The sequence below is a fragment of the Pleuronectes platessa genome, chromosome 10 (assembly GCF_947347685.1).
Source record: "Pleuronectes platessa chromosome 10, fPlePla1.1, whole genome shotgun sequence".
In the NCBI taxonomy this organism is placed as follows: Eukaryota; Metazoa; Chordata; class Actinopteri; order Pleuronectiformes; family Pleuronectidae; genus Pleuronectes; species Pleuronectes platessa.
Window position 1 is genome coordinate 737,501 of NC_070635.1, and position 12,333 is coordinate 749,833.

General features: G+C 46.1%; 1 protein-coding gene across 1 annotated transcript in view; it reads right to left on the minus strand.

Moving 5' to 3' along the window:
* LOC128449037 (DENN domain-containing protein 4B-like) overlaps window positions 1–11,983 on the minus strand; it is a 24,263-nt gene extending 12,280 nt beyond the window's left edge. The window contains 9 exon segments of the mRNA XM_053431996.1: window positions 18–162; window positions 400–458; window positions 1,012–1,078; window positions 1,496–1,737; window positions 2,017–2,186; window positions 2,301–2,370; window positions 3,050–3,305; window positions 4,715–5,071; window positions 11,871–11,983. Coding sequence (XP_053287971.1) covers window positions 18–162; window positions 400–458; window positions 1,012–1,078; window positions 1,496–1,737; window positions 2,017–2,186; window positions 2,301–2,370; window positions 3,050–3,305; window positions 4,715–5,052 — 1,347 coding nt within the window. The 5' untranslated portion in view covers window positions 5,053–5,071; window positions 11,871–11,983.
* Between the last annotated feature and the right edge of the window lie 350 nt (window positions 11,984–12,333).

The following is a 12,333-nucleotide window of genomic DNA, read 5'->3' on the forward strand; positions in this document are numbered from 1 at the left end:
GAAGCACTGAGTCTGACCGAGACGAGGGCCTCGCAGACGGAGGTGAGGACGTCCGGCCGCAGCGAGTGCACCAGCAGCTTGTGTTCGGTGAGGACGGCCAGCAGCAGCGTGCAGGCGTTCTCTGGACCGAGGTTCTGGAGCAGCTTCAGGTAACTGGCCCCACTGTCACACACGGGGTGGGGGGGGGGGGGGGGGGGGGTTCATTAGAACAGACTCAGAATTAAACCCTTAGAACATGTGGCTGCGGATTTGGATTCAAGTGGCTGAACCGATGTTATGTGAAGGAATGTTTAAGTAATGTAAAGTAATCTAATGTAAAGTAATCTAATGTAATGTAAAGTAATCTAATGTAAAGTAATGTACAGTAACATGCACACGATACAGTACAAAGAAACTGACCTGAGTGGGAGCGGAGAGGAGACCGGCTGGCAGAGCAGCAGGTTGTCGTACGGAGAGAGCTGCACGCACACACACACACACACAAAACATAGACACACACACACACACACACACACACACACACACACACACACACACACACACACACACACACACACACACACACACACACACACACACACACACACACACACACACACTAAATTAATAAAGACATAAATATTTATATACATTTATAGAAGATGGCGGTAATGCACCTTGACTTTTGCTGCCAATAAACCGAACAAAGAAGAAGTAGCAGATTAAAATGGACGACTTCTTTCCATTGTATAAAAATGAAGCCATGATATCTTGGATGCAGACGTCTTCATCTTTCATGTTTTTTGGAAACATCTCAACTGACACTTGAGAGAGAAACTGTCTAAAGACTTGAGTGAGCAGCTGATTCAGGGAATGATTGAGCTTCTTCATGAAACTAAATATAAATCTATCTTTGGGAATACTGTGATTTATGGACTTCTTTATGATGAGCTCCTGACAGTGGTGTAGATCTCATTTCTAAATGACCTGAACTGGTGAGGTCACACTGTGCAGGTCTGAGTCGGTCTGTACCTGGACGAGGATGCGAGGCCGCTGGGGCGAGGGAAACGGGACGTTGTGCATGAAGCTGGAGATGTGTCTGCAGAGAGAGAGAGAAAACCACCATCATCTGAGATCCTGAGAGAAATCCAGAATAAACCGCTTAAATAACAAAGGATTGTGTTTAAAATTCATCACGTATTTGTTTCAGATGATGTGAGAAACGTTCTGAGCATCTATTATTTATGTATGTTTTGACCTTTCCTTATTTATCATTACTATATTTATGTATTTGTACAGTTTTGTTGTACTTGATGAAAGAACAATAAAGGTCCATCTATCATCTATTTATTTCTCTGTCTGTATGTCAATTATTTCTTTATCCATTTTTTATTTAGCCGGTTATGGTCCTCGCTACTGAAACCAAGAAACATCTTTTATAAACAGTCATAAAACATTAATTCTTGTGAGATAATCTCCAGCTGGATTGAGGATCAGATCCAGACGGTGCACTGACTTCTCCAGAGGCAGGACGTGCGGCCCGGAGATGGAGTATCTGTAGATGAAGGTGAGGAACTTCTGGAAGATGGTGAAGAAGGGCCAGTGGGACAAGACGCAGATGCTCTTCTTGGCCTGCAGGCTGCGGCTGGTGATGGGCCGCCGGTCCACCACGCTGAGCAGGCCCAGCCTCACGCTCTGCCGCTCCGACAGCAGCTCCCGGGGGAAGGACTCGTAGAACTGGATGGCCGCTCCGTAGACCTGCAGCACAGGATTCATGTGAGGTGATGGAAGGAGACGCCTCGGTTCTGAAGCAGCTTCTCTGGTTTAGATCACGTTACAAGTGTGGTGGTGTTTTTTTAATGTGCTCCAGCTTCAGCTCCTCTCTTCACGCTGCATCATCTATTAACTTATTGATTAGATAACAGGTTTAATCAGTTCTATTTAAGTTGTGCCTGTTTCTCCTTTGATTTTAAATCCACACGTAAACCGGATGAACCCAAACCCCCGTGGCTGCCCGGGCTGTGTGTCCTCGCCCACCTTGTCCCCGGAGGCGGACGTGAGGACGAAGGTGGAGAAGATGGGCAGCTGGTACTTTGTGTTCAGAGGCCAGCTCTCCACCGTGACGCCCATCGGCAAACAGAAGACCGGCACCGACTCCGGCAGAGGAAACGCTTCCAGGTCCTCCTCCGGGTAGCGGCTGATCAGACCTGCAGCACACACACACACACACACACACACACACACGAGTTCACACACATGTTCACACTCAATGGGGGTGGGGGGGGGGGTCCTGTCTGTGATACTGGGTGGTTGATACTCACTGGCTTCGTAGACCAGTGCGTTGGCTTTGGCCACAGCCCTCTTATAGCACACGTACAGGGCCGGTCCCCACTGCACACAGACAAACACACAACAGCATGACAAACACTTAAAATATGTATTTCACTTCGTGTTTTTAATATTCACATTTAAAATATGTACTTCTGAAATTTGTCTCAGCTTTAAGTGAACCAGACCTGAACCAAACTTAAACACCAGTGATTTACTTACTGTTTATTAGAGAGAAAGAAATCAAATGCGAGCAATTATTTCAATAACTGATTCCTTGTTTGTCATTTTCGGAGCAAAAACTAGATTTTTCCAGATTTTAAAATGATTTGATTTTTTTCTTTGTTGCACATGACAATAAACTAAAACTATTTATCTGATGACATCACTTTGAGCTGTCAAAGAACTTAACAGTTGAATGATCAATCATAGAGAAAATGATTATTCTATAATAAAGATAATTCTTAGCTGCAGCCCTTTGTCAACATGTCTCAACATTTCAAGTGTGTTGTTTTAAACAGAAATCTTTTGAGATAATGTTCTTACTGACACAAGCCTTTATTTCTCATTTCACTGGTTTCCTCCTTCGTTGTGCAGGAAGTGTTTTGATTTCCAGCTGCTTCACATTAAAACGCTCAGAACTCTGATGTCGTCATTTGAAACATTACGATGCTGTGACGTCTTTAAAAACTTTAAACGTTCTACATGATTCATTTCAACATCTCTCTGGATCTGGACTCACCATGCCGGTGTTCAGGTTCTTATCCACGCGGCAGAAGGTGTGCGGGGCCACCTCCCCCTTGCCGGGCAGCAGCAGGGTGATGTCGGTGACGCCCAGCGTGTGGAGCCCCTGTGAGTCCAGAGCCCGGCGGTACATCAGGAACACCCGGTGAGCCGTCGGGGCGCCGCCCGAGCTCAGGTTGGCCGAGCGGCTGTAGGGAGTGGTCTCGATGACGTACCAGCCCTGCTTCAGCGGATCCTTCCCCTCGTACAGAACCCTGCAGGGACGGAGGCACCATGCTGTGAGACGCACAAGTTAAGACTTCATCCCGAGTTAAGGAAATAGAACAAGGTCGTTGTCATGTTTGTTTGGGAAAGAATCAATTTTCAAGTGTTTGATTGGCTGATTTCAAACACAAGAGATCTTCTGCGGTTTTTCATAAAGAAAAAGTAAAGTCCTATCATCTGGATCGCCCCCTGGTGTCTGGCTGCAGTATAGGTCATAAACTCTGCCTCCTCCTTGTTAGCAGATGGGACATGAACCAAACTAGAGAAGTAGACGTTAAATTAAAAGTCAAAGATGTTTCTGTCCCTTCAGGTCGTTATCTCTCTGATGTTTGTTTCTGATCAGTTTGGTTTGAATCAGTTATTTAATGATATAAAAACCGAATGAGACGTTATTTAAATTAACTTCATCTTGATACATTTCCCATGTTGTTTAAATCGGAACTGAATTTACAGTAATTTCAAATATTATAAAAACATATAAAAGTCTATGTATTTAGAAAGAACAGATGAACTGAAAATTAAGATTTCTTAATTTGGGGGGGAATTTACTGTGAAATGTTGAAAACCACAATAAGAAAACAAATCTCAAACATGTTGTTTCTGTGGATTTGTATTAGAGTTTATAAACACGTGAATCTGTGTGTTCACATGTGACAGAGTGAAGAGTCAGAGAGGAACGAGTGTGATTCATGGAGGACAGGAGCTGTGTCCGGCTCCAGAGGGTTTTCACAAGCTTCATGTCCCTGAGTCACAATCACAAACTGTGAGGATCCTGAGAAGTTAAGTGAGAATTCACCTGATTCTTCAGATTTAAACCTCAGTGTTTCTCTTCCTGGAGGATTTACCTCATTATTCCCTAACGAGTGGAATCCAGAGTAATTAAACAGTTCAACATGTAGGAAACAACAGAGACGAGCGTGTGAAGCTGATGAGTCCAGGACACGATTCTGCTGCGTTACATAATCCTGTTATATAAGCTTCAGCTTTCCCTCCATGAACTCAACACACAGAGTCTCCATCATTTATATTCACTACGCCCCTTCAAGCCTGCACGTCTCTGCTTTGTGTGTCAGCAGGGCGACGCACAAACTACACAACACAATTCCAGGAAACTCGGTGGATGGAACATTGGTGTGAACTTTCATTGATTTCTCAGATTCATGAATCTTGATGAGAGAAACCGGACATATATAGGTCACTGATATCTCAGGATGAACGCTGGACAACTGGGTCCAGAGCTTCTCCAGAGTTCATCTTTCTCACGTGAATCCTGAGACGCTTATTTTAAAGGCTTGTGTTTCGTCACAAACATCATCAACACACAACAGACTCTGAAATTCTCCTGGTGTAATTCTCCTTCTACGTGTGTAGCTGAAGCTGCGAGGACTCGGCGTCTCACCCCAGGTCCAGAATGGACGGCTTGTCTCGTCCTCGGCGGTAACACAGGTACAGGTGCGGGTTGTTGATCAGTCCGGCGCTCAGCTCGGCAGAATGTCCGCCCAGCGTCCTCTCGATGCAGGTGAAGCCCTCCGGCACTTCCTCCCCGAGCCCTTTGGCAATAACCGCCAGGTCTGTGACCGGCTCCACCGCCCGGGCCGGCGAAGACGAGGAGGTGGAGGAGGAAGAATAAGGGGAGGAGGTCTTCCCATCCTCATCCAGGGGCCTCCAGGGCCCTGTAGGGTCGAGACCTGCCACCACGAAGTAGTCCACCAGCTGAGGACATTTCTCCTCTGTCATACCGCCTGTCTGTCCTCCACTGCAGAGAGAGACAGAGAGAGAGACAGAGACAGAGAGAGAGAGAGAGACAGAGAGAGAGACAGAGACAGACAGAGAGAGACAGAGAGAGACAGAGACAGACAGAGAGAGAGAGAGACAGAGACAGAGACAGAGAGAGAGACAAAGAGAGACAGAGAGAGGGACAGAGACAGACAGAGAGAAGGAAAGAGAGAGAGAGAGACAGAGAGAGAGAGAGAGACAGAGAGAGAGACAGAGACAGACAGAGAGAGACAGAGAGAGACAGAGACAGACAGAGAGAGACAGAGAGAGACAGAGACAGACAGAGACAGACAGAGAGAGACAGAGAGAGAGACAGAGAGAGAGAGAGACAGAGAGAGACAGAGAGAGGGACAGAGAGAGAGACAGAGAGAGGGACAGAGAGAGAGAGAGACAGAGAGAGAGCCATTAGCTGAAAGTTTAATAATTCCTGACCAAGGAGGACATTTTTTCAACCGTCTTTGTTAGTTAGTCAGTTAACTGGTTAGCAGGATCACAGATCACTAGAGACAAACAATTTTTTTTTTTATCAATTCATCTGATGATCAAAGATATGACAGAAAATAATGAGATATTTGTGTTAAAATTTCTCTGGACAACGTCTTCAAATGATCAACAGTCCAAAACAGAAGACGTTTACTTCACCGTCATGTGACAAAGACCGAACATCAACTCTTCAGTCAAGCAGAGTCATGTGACTGACAAGAACCAATCAGGAAGAGACGTCTCACTTTCTGTTCAGACTAAAACACAACTCCAGAGTTTAGTCTCTGATTTAGAATCTGGAAAACTGAACTATGGATTCTCTCTCACAATTTAAAAGACACGACAGTTTGAGTGAAATAATGTGTAATAAATGTTCTTCTCTTCTTCACATCTTTACAGGCGTCATTCATAAAGAAAAGTTCATCTGGATTTTAATTCCTTCGATTTTCTCTTTTCTCATCACAGATGAAAAACACCGGTGGTGTTCAGTTACACAATTAAGTCAAAGCAGGAGGTGTGTGTGTGTGTGTGTGTGTGTGTGTGTGTGTGTTGGGTCAGTTGTTAAGGTTAGCGTTAGCCTCCAGGAAATGGATGTAGGTATATGTAAAGTCCATAAAAGTGTGTGTGTTATATAAATAGCTCAGTGATGCTGAGAACACTCTGTTATATAACTGAGCGTCGCTCGCCCTCTCTCTCTCCGTCCTCTGACTGAAAAACAATCACGATCAGAAAATCTGATACGAAAATTTTTTACCTAAAAAAATCTAATTACAAATGTGGAATTTTCCTTAATTAACAGATAAATAAATAACAAATAAAGACATAAAATCATCAGGATTCTAAATGCGACTCCGGTTTAAAGCCGCAGATCACTCCTCACTTTCATACACTAATCTCTACACTGCTGCATTATGGGTAAATCCCTGCAGCTCCCAGTGACACTCTCCTCGCTTTACACTCAAAGACTAAAGTATCTTCACAGAGAACGTGGAGCCACCGCATCGAGGTCTCGCTCGGCCAATCAGGTGTCAGTCTCAGCTGTCAATCATGACTGATCAGCTTGGTTTTATATCATCAATAACAAAACTGATCAGAAACTTGAACAAACATCAGTGAGATGAGAACGACCTGAAATGACAAACTTCTTTGACAACAATTAATTTAATGTCTACTTTGATTTTTTTAGTTTGGTCCATGTCCCATCTGCTAACGTGGAGGAGGAGCCTATGATCGATACCGTAGCCAGACACCAGGAGGTGATAGAGATCTATCTATCTATATTTACAGTCTGTGGTTCAAACTTCACGTTTGAAGTCAGTAATCAGATTACTGACTTCGATACACGTTTGGTTAAGATACTTTTGCTTGAATCAAATCCAGCATTTACACAACAGGAAGGAGGACTGCCTGAATGTTTCCTGCTCCTGCTTCACAATAAAAGCTTTCAGTTTTAGTCTCACTTGATAGTAAATAAGCTCAAACAAACTAAAATGAGTAAAGAACCAGAGGAACGTGAACAACTGGTGCAGAACAGAGACGAGCTCATGATGGTTCTACTGGTCCGAGCAGCAAACAGCAGCCGAGTCTTTACTGTCAGCAGATGTTCCTGATAAATAAAACACTGGTTTCCTTCCCTTTTTGTAGACCACGGGGGGGGGGGGGGGTTGCAGTCACAGGGTGAAAGTGAGAGTTTCACGTTAAAATGGACGTCGAGGAAGAAGTGCGATGACCAGTGGGTCAAAGGTCGGCCGACAAACAGGAAGAAGGCTGGCTTCCTGTTTCCTGTTCATCGATGACTTCCTGGTTACACATGTGACAACACACGCAGCGGCCGGTCATTATCTATTTAACAACACACACATCTACAAAGTGTGTTTGTACAAATAAACCAAATGTGACCTGATGGTGGCGCTAGATGAAAAGTAAGAGGAGAATTCATCCTTCACATCTGAACCAAATCCTCACGTACAAACCAACGATTTAAATCACACATATTATTAACTAATATGGTCGTACGTCTCCACCAACCAGAGCCGTGTCAGTCACATGGTCCCTCACAGGTCGTGAGGTCACTGACCTTTGACCAGTCCATGAGTCCAAGTGAACCTTTCTGTTCCTATGATATCGTGTTCACAAGGAGGGTGTACAGTCACAGTCTGGAACAGGAACATGAGTGTTACTCACAGACGCTCGAGTTGTTCTGATCCACAGCTTTTTACCAGAGAACGTAGAAGATCAGAGTCTCTGTGACACAACAGAACAGTTCTGCTGGTTTCTTTCCTCAAACTGTTTCATCCACAGACGTTCTGTGTGTCCAGCCTCCGCTCATCACTCACCTTCACCTCGTGTTGGACACAGAGGGAGTCGGCTGCTCCAGTAACGACATCTTTAGCTTCAACAGCAGATTTCAGAAAAGTTACTTCCCCCTATACTCGACTAATGTGCAACAATGGAAACCACACACACGCATGCACGTGAAAACTGAGATCCTCATATCTGAGCTGGAAGCTGCAAACTGACACATTTACAACCTTGTCAGGAAGCAGGCGACGATCTGACTTCCATAAAATCAAAGTGATTCACTTTCAGACCAATCAGCGACCGGCGAGGGAGGAGCTACTGCTCACCGGGTCAGATCAGAACCAGAGAGGTTCTTCACTCTCACTGTGTTTCTCTCTGCTCCACACATGGTTCTGTGTTCACAATCCATCAGGAGACAAACAGCCAGGGGGGGGGGGGGGGGGGGGGGGGGCAACAAAGGTTTCTGTGAACGATTGCAGGTGTTATAATAATTTGATGAACTTCAACCTCTGCTTCTTCTACCATCATCAAATCTGATTCCACGAGGAAGTGAACAGTCTGGTCAATAATTCAACGACTCCTGTTCTGAGGCGTTTGATTGGTTGAGCCAGACAAGAGTTCCCATTTACCAGAGTGGGAAGGATGAACTGACAGACCAAGACCTGAAAGCTCCACCACAACAACAGACACACAGGATCTGAAATATTGTCCTTACTAACACACATGAGAAAACACAGATCACATGACCCCTGACCCCTGGGGTCCACACGAGCAGAAGCTTCATGAAACTCAGACTAAGTTCACGACCAAGACAACGACGAGAAGGAAACGAAGAATGAGTCGCTGCTGGTGAACCAGACCGGATCTGAGACACCTGGTGATCACTGACAGACAATAAGAAGCTCAACGGCACAAAATGGCAGCGCTCACATCCACAGTTTCCACCAGAATCAGGTCTATCTGTGGTGGTGACGGGGGGGCACAGAGGTCACTGTCCAATGAAAGAGTGAAAGAGAAAAGCTAACAAGCTAATGCTGCTGCTGACAGGACGATCATCTCCAGTCAAACAGCAGAGGAAACCAAGAGAAGAAGAACTGCAGCTGTTAGAGAGGAGGAGCCACGAGGTCTTCATCGTTTATCAGAGTTTGGTTTGTCTTACGCTGAGTCGCTGTTCGGGCCTCACGCCGTGTGCAGAGTCCGACCTGAGCTGCAGCTGCCGGAGGCTTCAGCTCGACTGCTCACGCTCAGCTGCCACAGGAAGTGCTGCAGCTTTCATTTCCAGTTTGTGAAAGTGCAGCGGAGTGAGACGCAGCTGAGGGCGGAGGAAGTGGAGGTGACATCTCCACCACAACGTGTTGATGTGTGTGTCAGAGCTGTGTGTTCACTGGTACTGGGGGGGGGGGGGGCGTTATGGATAACAGTAGCTCTTTGTATCCTCGGGGGGGGGGGGGGGGGGTGGTTAGTGTGTCACAGCGTGTCACACTGCAGTGATCAGCTCTCGTCATGTCCAGTGAGATCATGGACGCAGAGACCTCCTCCACAAAGACACCACAGATCAGACCTGGTCTCAGTTTCTGATGGAACCACTTCCATCAGAAACTGATCCTGCTCAAGTTCTCCCACCTGGGCCCAGTTCAGTGAGGCAGGCCCTCTCATGCTAAATGCTAACACCAGGTGGTTCTATTTAAAGCCTGGTCAGAAAGCACAGCACCGGCGGGACAGTTGGCGAAGCTCGTGCCGCTCGGCTCCTGGAAACCGAACCGACCGTGAACTGTGATCCTCGCTAAGGCTCGTCTGCAGCCGAGTCAGACTGTGACTCGGAGAGCGGGGGAGACGCGGAGGTTTCAATATCCGGAGGCTAAATTTAGTGCCGAGGTCGCCGAGTGAAGCGCGGCATCGAGAGGATGACACGGGTTCACAGGAGGAATAAACAGAGACACAGAGGTCAGAGGTCACTGTCACTTTGTATAAAAGAGCCAATCAGGAACCTTTCATTCTGATAGCTGCACAAAAAATCTGTGTTTTCACGTTGTTGAGTGTCAACACAATTTACAGAAGAAGTTTGGTTCACATCACAACGAAATAATCATTGAATCCTGTCTTTTATTCTGAAAAACACAGAATCAGCTTGAAATTTTAATTATGTGTCAGTTTTTAGCAAATCAGATTTTTACATCTCAATCTAAAAAGAGTAAAATAATAATTAATCGACTAAAGATTTCAGTTCAACTTCCAGAATTAAACTGCAGAAACACACACACACACACACACACACACACACACACACACACACACACACACACACACACACACACACACACACACACACACACACACACACACACACACACAAGACTTCAGTTTTAAAACGTTGTGTTCACGCCCTTCACAAAAACACTCATGAGGCAGAAATGTTGTTGAAGGGTGTGTTGACGTCCTGAGGGTCACGAGCAGTGAGGACATCCCGTCTGTCTCCCGCCTGCTTGTCCATCGAGGACATTACCTCATCTTCTGGAAACGAGGAGTCGGACGCGCAGGAGGAATGTGGACCAGCGAGTCTGAGGCACGGGCCCAGATTTCACTGTTGATTTCATAGTTTCAGTTTGATCCCACAGATCCCAGACCTGCAGGATGGGTTGTCTTGCTCACCCAGTGCATGCTGGGACACGCACACCGCGGCCCCCGACACCCAGAGACTGGATCATGAGGTGCAGACAAAAGACAAATAGATGTCTCTGTCTTCAGCGTCTCTACGGTTAAAATGAACGATGGATCTACCATTAGAACTTCTGTTGTGACTTCAAATCAAACTTCTGTTTTTCACTCTGAAGAATCGTCTGACGCTTCCTGATTCCACAGCTTCGTCACTTCAACCTCAAAAGGTTCAAACCACCAGGTTCTCAAACACGTCTTTCTTCTGAGTGACGTGTTGTGAGAAGTTGAACACGTCTCCTCCTGATCAGGATGAAGTCCAACACGTTCTGGTTCTAGTTCCATGTTGTGTTAAAGTTACCTCAGGACCTTTAGAGTTAAACCCTCGTTAATGTCTCTGGAGTTCTACCTTCACAGTTAGAGACGTCCTCTGAGGACGAGTGGACACCACATGGTGAAACAGAGAGATAAACAGAGAGAGAGAGAGAGAGAGAGAAACAGAGAGAGAGAGAAACGGAGAGGGAGAGAGAGAGAGAGAGAGAGAAACAGAGAGAGACAGAAACGGAGAGGGAGAGAGAGAGAGAGATAAACAGAGAGAGAGACAGAGCAAGAGAAACAGAGAGAGAGAGAGAGGGAGAGAGAGAGATAAACAGAGAGAGAGAGAGAGAGAGAAACAGAGAGAGAGAGAGCGAGAGAGAGAGAGAGAGAGAGAGACAGAGAGAGAGAGAGACAGAGAGACAGTCCCACAGTTCCTCCTCTGACCACCAGGGCTCAGAGCAGCAGCTGCAGGGACATTTAAACGTCCACCATCAGCGGGTTCCATTATCGGACCCCCACATCTCTACTCGTTTACCCAGAGGCCCCCGCGACCAAACAACCGAACCCTCTCGCGCACGAACCGTGCGCGTGTTTTCACGTCTCCTGAGTCGCGTGACACACGATGGTCGCTGCTGCGCGCACCCCCGTCATGAGCCAGGGTGATGATGAGTTCCATTATCGGACGCTCTGCGGGGGTTGCTGATGAATCTTTTGATTTGAATTATTATTTAATTTTGTATTATTTTTTATTTGACGTCATCTGTAATTTAATTAAGCGACTCGCGAAGCAGTATTAAATCCGTGCACACGCGCGGGTCCGTGTCCTCAACTCGCACACGCAGCGAAGACGCGGGTCTCATCCCGGGGACGAACCGACAGAGGCGTGTCCGATAATGGAACCTCCGTTAGCCGGTGCGTCCTGGCTAAACGTGCCCGGTGTGAGCTAGCTAACCCGGGAGGCCGCCTCGCGACGGGTCGGTGCTCGGGTCGGTAGTTCCGGTGTCGGTGTGTCGGTGAGCCGGTACCTGGTCGTCACTGCTGCTGGTGCCCGCGGAGAAGAAGCTCGCTCATGTGTCGTCCATGTTGTTCCAGCCGCAGCCTGTCAATCCCACAACACCGACACCCACTACTTCCGCCGGCAGCCTTCAGAATAAAGGCCCGGGAGAACTTAACTTCCTCAATTCTGTTTTATTTTGGTTCGTATGTAAATATTAACACGTTTTCATTTCCTGTCTTTTGACTTTTAAACAGAAGCCTTTTTCGTTCACGTACTTCGATTGATCGCAGATGAATCAGTTTATTGTTTTAGTTCATATTTAATCAGTATATACTTATTGACCTCATGTTCTTTTGTTTGTTTGTTAAATAACTAACAAACATAAAATCAAGCCAATGTCATAATTTCTTTAATCATCGTTTCACTTTATATAATATCTAGAAAACAGCGTGTGATGATTTATTTATTTAGTTTGACCCACCTGAATATGT